The following is a 21,409-nucleotide window of genomic DNA, read 5'->3' as shown; positions in this document are numbered from 1 at the left end:
CACTAAGACCAACCGGACCTCGACGACGTCGACTTCAGGGAAAGAGGCACAAAAAGAACGGTCCGACTCGGTGTCCTCTGGGCGCTCTCGATCGAGATCACCTCACGACGCAAGGCAATCATCCACTCTTGCCAAGAGTGCCTCGCTACACACATTAACGGAAGTTCGATCGTCGGGAGACGAAGACGACTTCCACCCCCAGGCCGCGCTCCAAGATACCGAGACCGCGGTTAACACCAGTGAGGCCCCACGAAAGCACACAGATACCTCTCCAGACCCTCGGCGCCAGGCGTCGAAAGTCTCTGGGGCCTCCAAGGGACAGGGAAAACATTTTTCCACGCACGGGGAGGGGGGGAAACAGCGGAAAGCACAGCCTTCCACTCCTGTAAAGCCATCCTCTCACCCTAGGCAGACAAGCAAACACAAGTCTACCCTTGAAAAGTCCCATAAATCATCACCTACTAAAGTAATACCCTGTTCCAGGGAATGGTCCAGTGAAGACATAGACAGGGTTATGTCTAGGATGTCTTCCTTGGCTGATTTTTATGATAAGAACCCAGAACATTTTCTTTCATATAACCCTCAAGGGGCCACACCCTCAGGCTCCTCCGATCCTATCCCGCTAAGTAAAAAGCCCCGGTTCGAAAGACCTGAACCCTTCGAGGTTCAGCCTTACTCCATTCCATATTCTACTCCACTCCCCAGTTACCAGGGACAAGTTTTCCCTGAAGAGGACCAGGAGTTTGAATTTATGGAAGAACAAACCGGGACAGATTACCTTGCAGAGGATGAGGACCTGGAGGAGGGAGAAAATGAGCAGGAAATTTACAGAGTAGATTCCCCAGTACAAAGCGAAGCCCCAGTTACCGACTCTCCAGTTGATAACCAGCCCCTCCTCAACGAGGTTCTCGCTCGAGCAGCGGAACATTTCCACATCGACACCCACGGTGTACAGGAGGAAAGGGACTTCGCGGAGGAGTTTGTAGGAGGAAGGAGACCGGTCGCTCAGACCATCCCTATCCTCAAGTCCATCCAACGAAGAATAGATCCTTCCCTGGTGAATCCTAACCTCACCAGAGCTGTCAACCCCAGAATTGAAAAGATTTTCCGGGCAGCCCAGTCTGACCCTCTGTATATAAGGGGACATCTTAAACCAGATTCCCTAGTGGTTACCAACACTAGAAAAAGGGCTGGCACGCCCTTATCTTCATCAGAAGCTCCTCCCGACAAGGAGAGCAAAAAACTTTACGGGTTTGGCAGGAAGGTAGCCTCAACGTCCGCCTACCAAGCAAGGATTGCGAATTCCACCACCCTGTTGGCTAGTTACAATTGCCATCAATGGGAAGAAGTCGCGGCGCTCATTGCCTCTGCTCCAGAACCGTTAAAGGCCCAGCTGGCTCGGATCTCGGCAGAGGGGAGAGCCGTGTCTGGTTGCATTTTAAAAGCAACTTTCGACGCCGCTGACAACGCAGGGAGATTGATAGCAGAGGGTACTGTTATCAAGAGACATGCGTGGTTACGGCAGTCGGGATTCAAGACAGAAACCCAGGCTTCTTTAATAGACAAGCCAGTGGAACCCGACCTATTGTTTGGGAAAGCGGTCGAAGACGCACTTAAAAATGCCAAAGATGAATATGAGACTCTCAAATCCCTTGGCCAGCTTACCAACAAACCCCCTAACCAGAGGGGGAACAGTAATTTTCGTCGCCCACGCGGCCAAAATTCACAAAGAGGCAACTATGCCCAGGGACAGGGTACACAATGGAATAACAACCAGCAGTCTACCCAGAGTTACGGCAGGGGTAACAAGAGAGGTCGTGGAAGAGGCAGAGGCAGCCCCAACAAGGGAGGTGGCACGCCTCCACCAAAACAGTGACGCTCAGTTCAGGGTCCCTTGTCACGCAACCCCAGTAGGGGGACGCATTTCCACCTTCACCCAAGCTTGGGAAGGGATCACCTCAGACAGATGGGTGCTGTCAACAGTATCCGCAGGATATTGTATAGAACTACTGCAGCGTCCCCGGAACCATCCTCCACGACAAAGAGTGCACTCCCTAGAGCATCAAAGGATCCTTCTCGAGGAGATCGCCATTCTGCTAGAAAAGGACGCGATAGAACTCGTCCCAGGACACCAGGTAAACAAGGGTATCCATTCAACTTACTTCCTTGTGCCAAAGAAAGATTTGACAATGCGCCCAGTATTGGACTTACGGCCTGCCAACAAGTATGTCAAGCCCCAAAAATTCCGTATGACCACGCTACAAGAGGTAATCCCCCTCCTAAAAAAGGGGGATTACATGGCAACCTTGGATATGAAAGATGCTTATTTTCATATTTCCATGCTCCCAGCGCACAGAAAGTACTTACGCTTCAAGGTGGACAGTCGCCACTACCAATTCAAGGTACTGCCCTTCGGGATAGCTTCAGCACCAAGGGTATTCACCAAGGTACTGGCGGTGGCAGCTGCACACCTACGCAGGGAGGCAATCCCGGTGTACCCTTATCTGGACGACTGGCTCATAACGGGGGAAACCCCAGGAATTTGCAGGTCAAACATTCAGAGGACTATCGACCTCCTCCACGAATTAGGCTTCTCTATCAACGAGAAAAAGTCAAGTCTGGTGCCAAGCACCTCAAAACAGTTTCTAGGAGCTATCCTAGATACTCAGAAAGGATTGACCTTCCCTTCGGAAGAGAGAATTCGGAATATACTTCGGCAAATTCCGCATTATCAGTCAGGTCAACAGATAACAGTACGCAAAGCTATGCGGTTACTGGGCATGATGGCGTCATGCATTTACCTGGTCCCCCATGCGCGTCTGCGCATGCGTCCCATGCAAGAATGGTTGGCGAAACAGTGGTCTCAGGCAAGTGGTCAGTGGGACGATCTAGTGGTCGTTTCGCCAACACTCGTACAGAGCCTACACTGGTGGACAAGAGAGAATCTCGCAAAGGGGAAACCCTTTTACGATCCCGAAGTACAAGCCGTGGTGACTACAGATGCATGCCTGACTGGGTGGGGAGCTCACCATCTCCACCACACAGCTCAGGGTCTCTGGTCTCACTCAGTAGCCAAGAACCACATCAATCTGCTAGAGCTTCTGGCAGTATTCCGAGCGCTAAAGGCGTTCGAGCCCCATCTACTGAACTTGTCGGTGCAGATCAGGACGGACAGCACGACAGCCATGTTCTATCTGAACAAGCAAGGGGGGACTCGTTCGCCAAATCTGTCCAAGCTTGCCCAGAAAATATGGATATGGGCACTCAGACGGAACATCTTCCTGTCATCACAACATGTTCCAGGGGAGCTCAATTCCCTAGCGGATGCTCTAAGCAGAGACTCCCTCCCAGAAGAACACGAATGGGTCCTTCACAGAAACGTAGTAGAAGATCTCTTCTCTCAGTGGGGTTTCCCCACTATAGACCTATTCGCCACAAGCGAAAACAAACAATGCCCAGGATTTGCATCCAGGTTCCCCCAGCCAGACTCCCAAGGGAATGCCCTGTGGATGAACTGGTCAGGGATGTTTGCGTACGCTTTTCCACCAACTCCTCTCATCAGAAAAGTGGTGTACAAAATGAACAAGGAATCGATGACGCTCATCCTAGTTGCTCCCATGTGGGCGAGACAACCATGGTTTCCACACCTACGCAGGATGGCGGTGTGCGAGCCCATCAGACTCCCAGCCTGGTACAACCTACTGTCCCAGCAACAGGGTCAAACAGTGCATCAGGAACCCAACTCTATGAACCTAGCAGCATGGCTCCTGAAGTCATAGAGTTTGGACATCTCAAATTACCACAGAGGTGTATGGACATTCTAAAAGAGTCCAGGAAACCAAATACAAGGCACTGTTACTTTGATAAGTGGAAAAGATTCGTTATCTGGTGCCAGAATAAACAAATCAACCCGGTTGATTGCACTCCTTCCAACGTTGTGACATACATGCTCCACCTGCTGGATGCAGGGTTGGTTTTTAACTCGCTGAAAGTACACCTGGCAGCCCTCTCGGCTTACACCACATCCCATAACAAGGTCTCGTGGTGGAAAGTATCAGTGGTTAAAGCCTTCATGGAAGGAGTAAAGAGACTTCACCCTCCTATTTCGAACCCACCGCCAGGATGGGGCCTCAACGTGGTGCTAGCTAAGCTCATGGGACCCCCATTCGAACCCATGCATAAAAGTAGTCTCAAACACCTGACTTATAAAACGGCCTTCTTAGTAGCCATTACCTCCATAAGAAGGGTCAGTGAAATTCAGGCTCTGTCAGTGCAGGATCCTTTCTTTACTATCCACAAGGACAAACTGGTTTTACGCACACACCCTAGGTTCTCACCTAAATTCATATCCAAGTTCCATGTAAACCAGTCCATCGAGCTTCCGGCTTTCTTCCAAAACCCGCAAAGCTCGGCTGAGGTGAAACTACACACCCTAGATGTGCGTAGGGCGGTCCTATACTATGTAAATAAAACCAGACCGCTAAGGAAAACAGATCAACTGTTTGTCTCCGTAGCTACAGGCAGAGAGGGGGATCGCGTCTCTAAGGGCGCTATCTCGAAGTGGATTATCAACTGTATACAGCTGTGTTACTCTCTTTCTGAAAAGACTCTGCCTTTTACGCCAAGGGCCCACTCTACTAGAGGCATTGGTGCCACTCTGGCTTTCATTGCAAATGTTCCCCTCGACACCATTTGCAAAGCAGCTACTTGGAGCTCTATTCACACTTTTACTCAGCATTACTGCATTGACACTCATTCCAAGACAGATACACAAGTGGGACAAGCGGTTCTAAGACACCTGTTTGCTCATGACCCTTCTCACATCCCACCTCCTTCTTCTGGTACTGCTCGCTAATCTATGCACAGCATGTGATCTAAGCAGATCCCACAAGCCTCAGAAGGGATACATTACTCACCGTAATCGTATTTCTGATGCTTGTATCTGCTTAGATTCACATGCGACCCACCCTTCCTCCCCTCCGAGAGAAGGCGCATGATTGCTTGTAGTCTTACCTTTCTGTCTATCTGCTTGGATTATCTGTACTCACGCTACTCCTCATGCTTCCTCATGTCAGAAAAAATACAATCTGAGGATCCTAGACGCGTGAGGGATCTTGGGTACAGTGGACGTCACACTAGGGATAGTATTACTGGCACGCCTGTGTCGACGCCCATTTTCGAGTTTCGAAAAACAAACTGTAATACTCCGCAGCTTCCACTAGATGTCGGCCTATGCACAGCATGTGAATCTAAGCAGATACAAGCATCAGAAATACGATTACGGTGAGTAATGTATCCCATATATATATATGGGTTTTGGGGAGTTTGGCGTTGGGTGGGGGGTCGTGGGGGGTTTCCCCCCACATATATGGTACAATTGACCTTCACAATTCGGTCAATTGTGAAAAGGTCAATTGTCATTCGAACAGTTGTAAAACGAACAATTTGTATACAACCAGATTAACAGAAGGAACTTTTGTTTTGTTATGTATGGCACATCAGGCCCTCTGAAGCCAGAGACTTTGCATGAAAGAGACTTGGCCACAGAAGGCCCTGATATTGAGAAAAGGAACTGTAACTCTGTGCCGGAGACGCCCAGGAGTGTGCTGTGCTGAAGAGTCCCGCCTTGTCCCGTGTTAATAACGCAGAGAAGGGAGACCCTGGCCATAACATCCTGACTTATCATTTTGTGAACACTTCTTCTTGTGAACGTTATCCCACACTATTTTGTAGCATAGCAGTACCGATTGGCAATAGGTTTGATTAGTATATGCCCTTTTATTTTACTAGACTCTACTAGGACTGTATTATTATTATTTGATCTTTGTAGCTTGCTCCCATCTGAGAGTTGGGTTTAGATTAGGCGTTTGTCACCCATTATACAGTTTAATAAGCAACCTTGAACTGTGATCCCTTGTGCCTGTCTTGCTTTCATACCATGCCTTCATTACAGTGGTGATTGAGCCCATAGTAATATCAGGGATGTTATGCAATCTGAAACCAGTGCCTTTTTTTCGTGTGCAGTTCCCAAATATAAGACATTAATGTTTGAGATCTACCCCCAAATCTTTCCTGCCCTGGCTAATGGCAGGCAAACCGTGTTGTGTGTACTCCCCTCCCCTTTGCAAAATACATTGCTTAGACTCACTAGGAGAGAACACATCACCCCAGCACTAAGAAGACTGCATTGGCTACCAGTCAAAAAACAAATCTTCTTCACAACTCTCTGCATAACACAGAGCGATCCACAACCAAGGAGGGGAGTTCATACAGGAAGAAATCACCATCTACAAACCAACTGGAACACTAAGATCCAGCAGCGACATCCATCTCAAACCAAAACAATACTCAAAACAAAAACAGGGGATCAGCATTCTCCTGCATAGCAGTGAAGCTATGGGACTCGCTTGCAAAGGAAATTCGAACAGCAGAAGATCACCTACAATTCAGAAAGCTATTAGAAACATGGCTCTTTAACACACAAAATTGAACTCACCAGAGAGAGAAAACCCACCACTGCAATGCAAGAAAGCACTACGAAACTGTACCACCCAAAGAAATATCCAACACTAAACAAAAAAAGAAATAAAAATAAGCTGAATGGTTAACCCAGCGCAAAATAACCCAGACAACCCCTGACTTACCCTGCTAATAACTCTCTTAACACTCTGCATACTGTGACGAATCTAGCAACAACGTCACTGATTCTCTGGAGGGAACCTTCTCTTACGTGGCCAGGGAAAGGCAGAAGCAACCTGACTCTGACCCTGGGGGGGCTATCTGCAGGAGGACCATGTAGGGGAGGACACACTCCAGAGAGGCAGGAAAACACTGAATCAAAATAGACCTTCAGATGCAATTCTTAATCCATGTGCCTTTGCAACATGCCTGTATGGCTTATTGTGATGCAGATAAAGAATTCCCAAGTTTTCTTGACCAATAACCTTATTTACCTTCCGCAACCTTTTTTTAGTACTGAGGCGAGTAAGAAGGATGGCCCAATGACTGACCAGAAGAGGTTCTAGTCTTTGGATATTGTTAACTAATGCCAGGAAGTTTAAAACACACAAATCTGAACAGAATACAAGCGAGAGGCAGAGACTGCAGCGGAACGCATCTTATGCGGATGCTGGTTGGAATGCCAGAGGCGAGCACACTGTAAAAGGTAGCACAAGGCTGAAGTGAACAGCGTGCAGAGAGACAGGCCCAAGAGAAGCTCACCACTTTATTGCTATAGGCAGCTGGAGACGCCAAAAGCAAAAGAAGATAAAGCGGGAGCCAAACAGCTAACGGGATGCTTGCCCAGTCAGTGAACCAAAGGAGAAGAAGACGGAAGGGCGCGAGGACTGCCAGAGCTGGCCGGTAATCCCTGTGAGAGTGAGTGGGTTATCGGAGCGCTTGAGAGTGAGTGTTGCATATCATTTACAGTGCAAGAAAACTCAATTAACTGATACAAATGCGAACAGTGTTAAAGGGTCAGTGACCCAAATCTTGGAAATGGAGATTGATACAAATATGAACAGTATTAAGAAAGGGTTGGTGACCCAATACTTGGAAAGAGAGATGTATACAAATACAGTGTTAAGGAAGGGTCGATGACCCAATATTTGAAAAGAGGAGTTGATACCAATAATAATTTTGCTGAGAAAGGGTTGATGACCCAATACTGGAAAAGCATTATTTCTTGGACGAAAGAAAGAGTGAGTGGAGAATGGAAAATCCCCATCAGGATAGTGAACCAGGCAAACAGTGAGTCTGGGTACTCATACCCATGAGAGAATATAAATTTGTGGCAGGAGAGTAAACCAGTAATTTTGCGAGTCTGGGACCCCCACCCAAGAAACCGAATTGTGATATCCTGGCAGGAGAGCAAACCTGGCACTGTGTGAGTCTGGTACCTGCACACAAGAAACATAATTGTAATATCCTGGCAGGAGAACAAACCAGGCCCAGGCTCTGTGCAAAACTGGGACCTGCACCCAAGAAAAAGAATTGTGATATCCTGACAGGAGAGCAAACCAGGCACTGTGCGAGACTGGGACCCGCACCCAAGAAACAGAACTGTGATATCCTGGCAGAAGAGTAAACCAAGAGTAGGCAGAGAAGTAAACCTGAAGCCGTCGAACAGTAACAACGAATACAAAAAGGGAAGACCCAGACCCCTTTTAAGGAACAGTAATAAAGTTACAATACTGTGGCAGCAGAGTACACCAGGGGAAAGAAAAGGAACAGTCCGAGGAAAAAGGAAGAATCATGCCCCTTTAAGGTTAACTGAGATACGGGGTGTGATAAACTGAAGAATCAAGAGAACTGTGTATTTAAAGGAGACTCAAGGGAAGAGCCTTCCTCCTTCAACTGTGATAAAGTGACATTCCAACTACCAGAAGAAATCTAGGTGAAGAGAAGACCCCTTTACTACTCCTTTCTTTTCAACACCTTAGAACTTTGTTTTGAACTCTGAAAGAAAGCTGCAAGTTCTGAGTTTACAGAAGTCCCCTTTTTAAAACATATATTGAGTTTAGAGTGTAAGGGTTGGTTTAGGGTGTTGGACACAGGACGGTGGACGCTCTTTATTTAACATCCTGACACAGACGTTCCTTTATTTTGTTGAGGCAGGGAAACCCCTCCTACCATTAGAGATAGAATTTCTCCCAACCCCCTTATTATTTTGTCATAAATAAATGTTTATAATCAGCACTTAACATGCCACTGCGTCAGAGTCTTACTCTTGACCCCTTAGAATACCCACCACCCAACCCTGAGCTTCACCACAAAATTCCCAAACTACAGGCACTCTACCAACTCTTCACAACACCCAACAAACACATGAAATCACCCGCATACAACCATACACAAAACATCACACAGTGACAATCAACTCAAACCATACCAGCACACAGTGACTGGTGTTTTTCTGAACTAAATCTACCAACACATCAAAGCTGTCTTGCGCTTGTCCCTCTCAACCCTACTAACTAACCAGCCACCCCAACCCCCTTCCTTTTCAGATCTGCCAAAGCGCCTGGAGATCATGAAAAATGACAGCGGTGCACGGTAGAAGTCACAATAAAATATGTGCAACTAAAAGAATTTATTTTATGCTGTCAATCAGGGATAACCTGAAAGTCTTTATCATACTGGTAGACAAGATACATTTTTAGTCCAAAAAGACATTTGAACATTAAAGCGTCTGTGATACATTATTGGCTCTGGTTATACATCTTTTAAACATAATTTATCTGCAGATAAGGACCACTAGGTTATTCAGAAGTATGGCTGCACTTGACCTGTTCTTTGATGAACCCTGCCTGGCTCCAATGACTTGTCTAGGCACTTGAAAACGGAAGTCCAAATCAGAAATAATACTACGGGCACATGTTCATATAATGCCGTAAATTGTACCCTAAATTCATAATTTCTCATAGTATCCATGCTATGCAAACATTTGGTAGAATCAATATGAGAATAGTAACCCACATGATGGCATTCATGACTGTTGCAAAAGGCTCTTTGGTTGCTTCCCACCAGTGGATACACCACCTTGGTTCAAATTCTTCTGTTAATGCCTTCAACAGTTTGTTTCTGTTTTGTGTTTTTTGTATTATTAGTTCAACCTCTTCTTGAAGTATTTGGCTCCTTATCTAGGTGGTAATACTGAAGCTTTTTGGCCATATTATAGCAGTGATTCCTCATAGCCGGAAGTGGGAAATGGCATCAGACATTTTCTAAACCCTACCATGTTGACGTTCGTTATCTGGCAGGAGAGAAGTACGTCATTTATGTCATCCGCCACTTCCCTGCCACTATACCGCAAGTGCGAGAAACGCTACTCGCTAAAACAATCCTATCCGCCTTATCCTGCAACAATCGAAGACGAGGTGGATCTGCAAACTCTGGAAGAAATGACCATCCTGTCACTGAAGATGACAAGAGCAAGGGACATCACTGCTAAACTGACACACGTAGACGCACTAGACATGCAGCAGATATGCACTCACCATGAAGAAACGCAGACACTAGGTCAAAGCTTGCAGCTAGACATGAAGAATGTTACCTGCACCATAAGACACTAGTAGCACAACATAATGTATATGCTGAAATGCAAGACGCACAAGAAATACACATGAAGCTTGCTAAAAGCAGAAACGCAACAATAATGAGTGGCCATTGTGGAGAAAATGGACAGTGAGACCATTTGTTAAAATGCAGACCTGTACAGGCCAGACAGTAACTGCACAGTCCACTTCAAGGTTACTGCAAAAAAGGAGGTTTGGATAGCTCCAAAGAGAACAGAAGATAATATTTTCCAAGCACCAAGCAGATTCTACTTATATTACGTGAAAGAATAAACCGCCTTTCGATGCCAAGTGCCCATTAATTAGCTGCTTAATACTGGAAGAAGAATAGCTTGATTAAATCTCTAGCGACACCCGTATTAATATTAGCCAAAATACTAATATAAGCCAAATACTAATAAAAAGCAGAATAATTCAAAACGCGGTCTCCTCACACGGGACCTTTGATTGAGCAACAGTTTCTATTCATTTACTCCAGACACTGATAGGCTCCTGCATTACTCCCTACAGATTCCTACAGTTTCCCAGAACGAGAGGCTCTGAACAAGGCCAAGTTCAAAGCTAAATACCCTGGCACGTAGCCTAGGAAATCAAGGATGGTGTCTTATTCAAGTAAAAGAAGCAGTTCCTTGATATCACTTCTCTTACCACCATATTTGCTCATGTGCTGATGACCTGCCAAATGTCCAAGGCTGGTAAGACCAAAGCCAACCAATCACAGCTTTCAAAAGGATGCCACCTTATAACGGTTACATTAGCCAATTACCTGTTGTTGAGATGATGTCTTTCTTATTTGTATCTTTTTTAGAGGTGATCCAAGGTGTGGACATCAGATAATCTTGACCAATGAAAATATGAATCCCTATGTATCCTATAAATAGACAATTCCCCTAACCAATCAACCGACCCCATAGGTTTTTGTAACCAAGATTGCAGACTAGCGTCAGTTGTGACATATTTATGTCTTATAATCTGCTGCTTTGCATTGTAGAGCGCAGAGCATTGGAGACTTGAGTGCTTGTTTTATCTCGGTTATTAATAAAACAGGCCTTTGCCATTTACCTTGACTTTTTCCGTTCTTGGGCACAGGACTTCCCGGCCTGTCTGTTCCGCTTGCCCTGGGACTTTCCAGGGCCACCTATACAAAGTTATTTTATTAATGTCCCTTCGCTGATTACTATTTTCTGAGCAATCTGTGAGCAATCCGCAGAAGATACCAACAAGTTACTTATGCTGTAGCAATAGTTAATATCATGAGTAGTTCTTAGTGCAGACTAAACCATGGCTGGATCTGCCTTGGCAATTGTGTCGACTCTGGTAGTATCAAGGTCCCTGAGTGTGATATGGCAGTATTGTCTTCCCCATTTGTTTGCTCGTAGCCATCTTGTTTGTCCCTCCAAGCTTCTCTCTGCAGCTACAGATGTAAACAATCACTGCTACCAGGTGCAGGTGTGTACTCCTTTTCAGAAGACGTATTGTTCCGTCAAATTTATTTTTGGAATGTGGTGTGTGCTCAGGCCCTTCTTTTACATTCTTGAGACCATTCTGCTTGGTAAGTAGATATTTTAAGATCCTCGATGTCTGCTGGAAATATTCAGTAGTTTTGTTTCTGCCAAAAGATGTGAAGCAACTGAAAGAACCAGTATTACGATTCACGTATGCGTGTAAGGTCAGTTATTTTCGTATATATTTGTATCTATCTTTAGGAGTGGATTATGGCTAGTGTTTGAACTAGGAAGTCGGAGCTAAAAACATGAAGTGTGGTTAGTGGGTGGTTTCTCCAGCGAGTTGGCAAGGGTTTTACCCACATGTGATGTCTTTTGAAGGGTATCACAATGAGCTTGACTGTGGGTTCCTTGTAGAAAACCTCAGCTTCTAGAAGGATTGTTTTGCCATGGCCGGAAGTGCCTCATGGAAAAGATGACTTACTTGGCGGCAGAGATTGTTTTTTGTCTGTCCTTTGCTTTCTTCTTTTCAGCTGCTCTCGGGTTCAGCTACTGAGGACCATTGTGACGGTCTCTGTTCATTCTAAGCTGCACACTGTGGGTGCGTTTCGGACCTCAATAAAAATGGGAAACTTTGGAGCAAAGGGTTTCTTTTCTTTTTTGTAATGTACGTGTTGTGTCTCCCGACACGAAGTACACACGCATGTTGGCATTTTCTCTGTACACCGTCCTGCATATCTCCCCAGCATTTAACAAGGTGACAACATAATTACATGGGAACCAAACCAAGGTGACGGTGACATAAAGTGCTGCACAGCAATCCTTCTTCAACTATAAAGACAACATAGCAGTAAGGTAGCACTTCAGTGTGCTAGCAAATGAATCATATCTCACTATTTAATCAGAATTCTGAACTGCCCGTTTGTAAGGCTGTTATCCGCCTAGTGGCTGGGATGTTAATGGGTGCTGGGAGATTGATCTTTAGATGGATAGCTCGAGATCATGCTAGATGTGTGTTTTGCATAGCTCAAGATCATGCTAGATGTGTGTTTTGCATAGCTCAAGATCATGCTAGATGTGTGTTTTGCATAGCTCAAGATCATGCTAGATGTGTGTTCTTCCTCCCAAGAGACATTAACGAGCAAAATTATTATGGTTTTTCTTACTGTGGCTTCCTGACTTGAGTGTGTATCTTATGGTTGTAAAGTTGAGGTGGAGAAGGGGGGGGGGGGATTTTCTGTGCTTCATACTCGTTCCTCTCCCCTAGCAATTTGTGCACCACCGTACAAGCATTTTTACGGTACCCACTTGATGGTGGCAACTGCCACCTGATTGTCTTCTTTAACTCGACCCTCTCCACATAGCTTATTTAAGGTCTGAATAAAAGAAAGACCTAACCACAAGATGCTGCACCTCTCTGGGCAAACGTGCACACCCCGTAGCTCCAATGCATTGGTTCTTGAATCCGAGAAGACACGCAAAGAAAAGACCAAGCAACCAGCTTCCCCAGCTTCTGTTCTTGCCTTCTGGAGCTCTGTTAATCTGCTCCCAGTGCACTACTGTTCACACTCATTACGTCACACCCCCCCACCTCACCATCACGTTGACTACTGCTGCAACTTATCCCCATCCAATGTATGCCGTCCTTTCCCTTCCACTCCCCTCTATCATAACCTCTTATTCTCTGTAAAGACGGGAGCAAGCATCTGTAACCTGCAGAAGTTCACAGAAATGTAAAGATGACCGCTTACCCTCCAGTGAGTTTACAATGTACCACTTTAAAAAACATTTTGATTAAGTGGATAGGTTTGAGTATGTGCAATGTACAGCAAGCAATATTTTGCAGCCTTATAATATTGAGTGTGAAATTGGCATTACCATTTTTCTAATAAGTGGCACACCGCTAGGCATTCTGCACCATGCACGTCAGAAGCCCCGTCAACTTGGGGTCAGAGGACAGCCATTAATAATGAACAGCTAAATTGTGACTATTGCAGAGCTAGCTGACATTTTAATCTGAAGGCCACTCGTACTGATCAATTTCTTGTCAACAATGCTGGGCTCATAATTGAGAGCGAAACGTTGACTTACTATCAAGTTGTGTACATACCTCTATAGATAATAAAACTGAGTTTTTTTGCCATAACATCACTCTATAGATGTACAGTCCTGATGAAGACTTGGCTTGCTAGTAACTACGGTTAATAAGCCAAAACTGAAGTGCTCAAGTCTACTGTGATTGATCTTGAGGACATCAGCGCCTTGAATAAAATTACAGAGGAGTTAATTCCCCTTTTTGAATGTTTGTATCATCAAATCTAGCTCTGTGACCCTGTTGTATGCAGGAAATTGTTGCCTAACGGCAGAGCATTTTGATTAAAAAACAAATATATATATATATGAATTTTGTGCTATGTTTGTGTCAACATTTTTACATGTTTGTTTCGTTTTGGTGTGTCACAAATAGGGATTGTTTCTTTCTGAATGTATTTATAGTTTTTATTTTATGTGGATTTAATTTAAAAAGTATTTTTCATTGTTTAACTGCTGGAGTAGGAGGAGCATACAATGATTCCTTATGGGAATTCGGGACGAACATAGACGCCCTTACACTATTCTCTCCAAGCTTTACATATGTTGTTCCCTCTTGGGCACTTCCTTTGCAATCTCCCCATATATGATCCGTAATAGTAAGCATGTGTGGTATAAGGCACCCCATCACATAATGAGGAACATAAGCATCTGCAAAAATATTACCTCCAGCAGTAACCAGTGACAACCCATTTTACCTTCGTCTGAACCTGCAATCTTGGCAGGTGTTGCATATGCCCACTGCTTGATGTGGAGCAGGCTTACTTAAATTTGCTAAATCAAAGTATCTATTAAGTTACATATATGTGCTTCAGGCTGGAATCAAGTAACCCGTATGTATGGCATGAATGTTTGGATCGCACCCTAGGACCTAAAACAAATACAAAGGTGTAATGAAGAAGGAAAGGTATGATGCAAAGGTGGTCGGTGTACATGGAATATTTATTACATTAACTAGGAGTCAAGGAAGGACTGGCAGTGATCTGGCATGCACACTTTAGCATGTACCAGGCACAGCAATGGCAGAAGCAGGCCAGAACGGAACAAGTAGTGGAGCTTAAAGATATGCAACAGTAGGGCATTGTGATGGCGATCTTTTGGGACACCTGCAGCACTGCAAGGGACGGAGTGCTGCCACCGCCAGTCCCAGTGCATGCTGCAGCTGTATTTGGCCTCATTTTGTGAGAACCACAATGATTCCCTGTTTCTTTGTAGTGGTGTGAAGCTGAAAAACAGCTTGGAGTTTTGGGCCAGCCTGGCAATCTGCAATGAGCATCGGATCAGGTACCTCTGATCTGGAAAGCCATATTAAACTTGCTACTCTAGCCACCAAAAATAGCCCTCGTTATTCTGTGATTTACATCACTATTTATATTAGTACCAATCCATGTGCTGTAGTCAGAATTATTATTTTTATAGCAGGATCCTAGGTCGGTAGAAAAAGGGCATTGTACGGATCATAGAGCAAAACATTGGTAGCAAGAAGTTAACAAGCCATCAAGTAAACATTCATAATTATTATGATAGTACAATATACTGATGGTTATGTGCAGAAGATAATCGAAATCTAGGTTGCACCAAGGTGTTGTTGGAAGATCCAGGACTTTAGTTCTTTCCTAAACTAAAGGTGACTTGCAACAGTCAGGATTGCCACGGGCATGGAGGAGAGAGTAGCAAGAATAGGATTGTTTGCTGGTTTTCTGCTTGCGAGCCAATCTAGTGCCCGTGTTTGTGCTGTTCGGGGTCTGAAGGCCGGTAACAAAAGACCAACATTGCCGTAAACAAAAGACCAACCTTGCAGATTCCAGGACGAGAAGGCTGCATCGACATGGTCAGCCTTTTGTTCCCTGTCCTCAACTGGTGCCATTAGGTGGGTGGGGGGCGTGGTGCACCCTTCTTTCGCTTTGTGGCCCCATCTCCTGACTCTTCCCCGCACCCACTTAACTGCTGCTCTCCGGCACACTCTTCCGGCTTCCTTTTAGGCCATGCTTCCTCCAGACCTATGTACGGGAGGCAGCCTTATGTATGCAACCTTTTGTGCGTAGGCCTTTAGGACTCATGACCTAGACATCACAAACGGTTTTTAGATTGCCTGTCAGGTTGGCCGGTGTACTGATGGTGGTTGCTTTGCAGGTGGTCACATGGTCTTAAACTAGATACTACCCTGGATGGGAAGCCAGTGTAATCCAATTTTCTAGAGCCTGTGAGGAGAAGAGCTATTTCATGGCGGACAATGTCGAGGAGGCCAGGTAAGCAGCAGGGAGCCTTTCGATGCTGGCCTCACCCCAGGCGTGATACGCAAGATCACTGGGGACTGCACTACCATACAGAAGCCTTGGGGTGGGAGGGAAGGCTTGATCATAACAAATGGAGAGATCCGATACCAAACCTTTGGATTCTTTTTTGCAATGTGTTGCTGCAGGGATAGATTACTGTACACAGTGAAGGCTAGTGATTTTGCTGACTGGGTGAGGTGAGTGTGAACCTGCCCAAGCTGATTTTGTACAGTTACGTTTGAGTGAATTCCTGCTTTAAGGGGTTGCCCTGCAGTACGAATTCCATCTTGGTGGGGTGAAGCTTTAAGTAGCCACTTGTCATCCACGTTTGAATGATTGTGAGGCATAAGCGAAGGCAAGCAGTATCTTGAGGTTAGAATGAGATTATGGCCTAGCGAGAGGCCGTTCTAATTACTTTACACTTCCATGCAGGCGTTCTGGGCCAGTGCGACTTTTTATTGGAGCTCCACAATTGATACTCCCATTATACACCATTTGCTGCACGGCCACGTCATAGACGTGTGCTCCCCCATGGACTTCTTGCCCTCCTTTCTCCTGCTACCTTTTCCATAGGGGGTCCGTCTACAGATCATGGGCATTCATATGGCCCACCGGATAGCTTCTGTTGCCCAAACAGACTTTTGTTTCTGATGCCCGTCAGACCAGGGTGGACCGTTTTGCTTTATCACCATGGATTTATGTCTTGGTCTTCATGTCGAGCTATGTATTTTTCTTGTACTTTTTTCCTGTTTGGTTATGTGTGTGTTTTACCAAGTTAATCTTCAGAGGTGAAGGATGCGCTCTGTAAAAATAGATTTAATTCATTCAACTAACACCTATTTAAGCCTTTTTGTAGTGTAGATGCAAGTAAGTTCTTTATGTGTGGTGATGTAAATCCGGGTGCATCCTCATTGAAGCCCCAAATTAATTCATTTCCAATGGGTCTTTGTCCAACCTAACTGGACAGGTGGCAGCACTATTTCATTTGACAGAAACCGTAAAGCCACTGAAGAGGCAAAGCGAGCCTGGAGGAAGAATGAGTCTGGAGTAGAGCAGGAACTTAGGGGGCCATTGGCCCTGCAACCCATGTTTTATAAATACTACATAGGTCGCACCCAGAAACACGGAAACCAGGGTTGCTCAATATTCGGATGTAGTGTCTACCATACTTGAGGAATATGGATTTCTTTTTTGGCATACACATTTTGCAGCTTACTTCTCCAGAGCCTCAATGTTCTTCCCGGGTGAGTCAGAATTGTATTCTGTTGTCCATCTAGATAAGCTGTTTGACATCTGTTGATGGTATCACTTTTCTAGTCTCAGTGAGACTTCCATTTTTCCAGCCGAGTTGACAACTAAGCACCATGAACCAGTGCACTATATCTTTTCCTCCCCTTACTAGTGTACCCATTAGATATGTCGAAATATGTGTTCATTGCTGTTCAAAGATGCACTCGCAACATTCCCCTGAAAATAAACTTTGTTCAGGCTGCTACTTGAAGTATTTTGTGTGCCGCCTGAAAGGTGAGAATCTGTGTTTGACCTGAGACGTGGCAGCAAACGGGTCTCTGTCCTATTGGTGGAATAAGTATAGTTTTTGTCAACTGGGCTTTTTGTCCTTTACTTAACAGCCATCTCAACGTATTCTAGGACTGGTAGGCTTATATAAAGAAACTCCATTCTTAGAATATGTGGGCAATAATTACAGCATGGGTAGGACAATTGTCTGTGATTTGAGTCTGTCCGGGAAAGCTTACACTAACTAGTTCACCACACATCTCATGTGTAATTCAGTTGAATACATCCTTGAATAGTACTGTTAGAATTATCCTAAAGGTGAGGTTGTTCAGTTGATTCCTTGGAGAATGGTTGAGAGCATTCCATAGCTATGAACCCAGAGTTTCTAATTCACCATCTTCAATATTCTTACTGCTTTAGCAGATCTCTGAACGTTTTTTGACAGGAGGGGGTCACGTGCAGCATAAGCGTCGAGGTCCCTTGGCACGCTTCATCTTTGAAGCCAGACGTAATGCTGGGATCAGCTCACAATGCGCCCCAGGAGCTAAATTCCTTTTTCTGCATGCTTCTCTGCACATTTGTTAACACCTCATCATTCACGAGCCCCACCTGTGCAAAAATAGTATTTCCTTTTGGGAAGGAAGTATTTCTCCCTTTTAATGCTGCAGGAGAGGGAGTAAACTGTTGTCCTTTACACCCGCTGGGTGGGTGCTATAAGTTATGTTCTTCCCTACAAGGATCCACACCTGTGGAGTCTCTCTGTGTGATAGTGTTTCCCTGTAGCGTATCTTTATCAGTATCCATGAAAGACACTGCCGAAACTGGTGGTTTCTAATCAGTTGCTGTCGCAAAGGGTTTCAGACTAGCTCAGGCTGGTCCTGTGAGTCCTACTCTCAGGTTCTCAGGACTGGATGCAATGTTTGTACTGTGACTTTCACACAATTTCAAGGTTTGCTGTGGTCTTCCCCTGCCAGTTGAGCCGTGGGGGTGGTGCAGAACAGCAGTTTCCTAACTCTGGTCATTATGCATGCCTGTTGTGTGTCTGTTGGTGACTGAGAATGTGCATTTGTTCTTAGAAATGCAAGTCATTCATATCAACTAAACTAATAAAAGTACCAAACTACACGAATCAGTATTACGCTTTGTTGAATTTCTTGACAAGCCACTGCAAATTCAACAAGGTTGCATAACCTTCAAGTAGCAGAAGTCTGAAACAGGGAAATGTGACTTTGACCATTGTTATGTTTTGAAAAGGGAAACATTCTTATGGTGATCCGATTTTCCCTCATGCTTAAATCATGGTAGAATGGGTGAAAAATGCTATGATAAAAACACAAATTCAGAACTGTATAATGAATGCTAACATCCACTAATAAACCACCTGGTTGCTCACTTATCTTGTTTTGCTTCTTTTCTTTCATTAGGTGTACGAAACTATCTGAAGGAGGCACTGGTGAACGTCATTGCTGTGCATGCAGAGGTGAGTTCACTTTAGATGAATCATTTTTTAGATTACTTTCAAACAATTCTGAAACACAACTCCATGACCATTCCTGTTGCTTACATAGTGAAATACTACTTTTGAGTGCAACTTTACATGTGAAAATCTAATGGTTCTTGCCCTTATTCGTCCAAGGAGGTGGAAGGGCTGGAGTTTTGGGTTGGGTAATCCTTATTGGATAAGACCATTGGAAACATGGGGCGCTTTAATAGAGTAAGTACTGGGACCAGGAAGATTAGGGCTCGGAGTAAAGAAGATTACAGGCAAGTAATCCCGGCATAATTGCTCACTCAAGCCAAGCCTCATAACATAAAGATCAGACCCCCTTGACCAGAACAGGCTACAACAGTATTAACACAGGCATCACAGTTGTTTGACAGCTGAAAACAAACATAGGCGCTCACTCCAAACAGCCCTCACAACATGAGGACAGACCCCTAAGATCAAGACAAGCTCCATGTCTGATTTGCCTAAGGGATTGACTTGCAGGCGAGGCACTGAACTCAGCAGCAGGATGCTGACCATATTCACCAACCAAAGGGAGTTTAAAGTACCTTTCTCAACAGCAACCAGAGTCTTACAGGCCTATCATATCTCTCCCCGTGTGGATAGTGTGCTGCATTGGCACCAAGGTGTCTATTGGACAGTTATAGTCATTGTCACCTGGCAAGAAGTGTTCTTTATACAGCAAATAACGTCAAAAACACAGTGAGTTTACTCCAGTGTGTGGTCTGGCGGGTCAGGAGAAAGACGGTGACACTGTGAGGACAACTCAACTGGTTATTTATTAAATAGTAAGTATAAGGCCTATCTTTCAATATTGCTGTGTGGGTGTTCCCAGCCTAAGTAATTAAGTAAGGTGCTAGTCAGTCGTCAGAAATTCTGAAACAGTCTGCTGTCCAAAACTAGTTCTAACTGACCCTGCCACTATTCTAACAAACTAAAATAAGATCAGGAGAATGCTTTCCTTCTCCTGGCTGTAATATGGCAATGTCTCTTCTTCACTTCACAATTCTTTTTTTTGTAGGCTATTGTGACGAATCCCGAGAAGTTGTCACTTCTCGCCGAGGGGGAGCCCCTTCCCATAGCACCAGGAAAGTGAGGCTGCTACCCGCTAGTTCCCCTGGGGCTTGTACTGAGCGGAGGATCTCACGGGAAGAGACTTCCCCTCTGGGATCAGGGAGGACATCTCGGGAGAACACTGTACAATACCCCTCACCCTCTACCCACTTCCTTGACCTCCCCCTCAGTCCATGAGGCCCACCTCCCTCACTAATCCATGTTACACTCTCATGTATCTGCAAGGTTGATGAGGCAGCAGTCACTAAAACGAGGAAGAGTAGGGCTGACTGGACTAACACCACCAATGGCGCACTGAGACGAGAAGGAGGCGCGAGACATGCCGAGCCCGCCAGGGAATTGGAAAGACAGTCTAGATTCCATCATCCATTACAGATAAAAAGTAAAAGAGGACTCACAAGGGAGCCAGACCCTCGTAGGAGGTACCACAGGCTAGGACAACGTCCCGCTTGGGAAGGAGCCAAAGATGCTGACTGGGACGCGAGAGGCATGATCCAGGCATCCCTAACTGGTATGCCATGTATGGGCAGACCGGAAAGTAGGAAGGACGGGGGTCCGGGCGGAAAAAGCTGCCGAACCACATGGTCGCAGAGAGACATGCACCCCGCCCAAGAAGAAATGCTGCGTAGCCCCTGTGAGAGTCGTGAAATCAGGAGAACGACGAGATAAGCCGTTGGAGATCTCTGAAGAGTCAGAGATTGGCAGGGAAGATCCGGCAGCAACCTAGAAGGTACAGGGGCTGTCTGGGTCTTAGAGGGGAACCGGTAACCTGGTTCTGGGACCCAGAAATAACACAGAGAACCAGGAATAATTTTAATACCTGGCAGGATAGTGAACCAGTTAAAAAGGGAACAAGATACAGTGCAGAAAGCCAGGTCTGGGACCTGTAACCTGAGAAGAAAATCCTCATTGCTCATCTTCTTCGTGGCAATATCTAGCAGGTTAGAGAATCAGGTCTGCCCAGAAAGAGCCATTAAAAAAACTCAGGGAACGACAACAACTGCCTTGATAAGCCTGAGAAAAGCCAGGGAAAGGGAGAGATTCACTCTGGCATTGTAACTTGTCATAAGTTACAATCAAGGGTCGACGCAGATACTACCACATCACCCTGGCCCTCATCAACCTTCACTGGCACGCAATGCACACACAAATCGCCTACAAGTCTTGCTGCATCATCTATCATTCCTCAAGTCACACAGCCACCTTGTGGAGAAACTCAACATCTCTAGCAGACAGTGCACCACCAGAAGCCAAGACATGTGCAGACTTGAAATCTGCTGCTGCAAAATGGAAAGGATCAGAAAATAAGCCTTCTGTCCCTACACCCCAAGACTACTGAACCTTCTCCCCATCAGCATCTGTCTGGCCCCACGCTCCTACAATTCAGAAAAGAACTCGAGACCCACCTCTTCAAGGAATCTC

The 21,409-nt window shown here is 45.3% G+C and overlaps 1 protein-coding gene across 1 annotated transcript in view; it reads left to right on the top strand.

Annotated features, from left to right (window-relative positions):
- Nucleotides 1-21,409, top strand: part of EXOC2 (exocyst complex component 2) — a 1,591,413-nt gene that overhangs the window by 1,480,603 nt on the left and 89,401 nt on the right. The window contains exon 24 of the mRNA XM_069613520.1: nt 18,831-18,886. Coding sequence (XP_069469621.1) covers nt 18,831-18,886 — 56 coding nt within the window. The remainder of the gene's footprint in view (nt 1-18,830; nt 18,887-21,409) is intronic.

This window comes from Ambystoma mexicanum, chromosome 5p (assembly GCF_040938575.1).
Source record: "Ambystoma mexicanum isolate Mex_15411 chromosome 5p, UKY_AmexF1_1, whole genome shotgun sequence".
NCBI lineage: Eukaryota > Metazoa > Chordata > Amphibia > Caudata > Ambystomatidae > Ambystoma > Ambystoma mexicanum.
The sequence above is the reverse complement of the archived record's forward strand: the minus strand, read 5'-3'. Positions and strand labels throughout refer to the sequence as shown.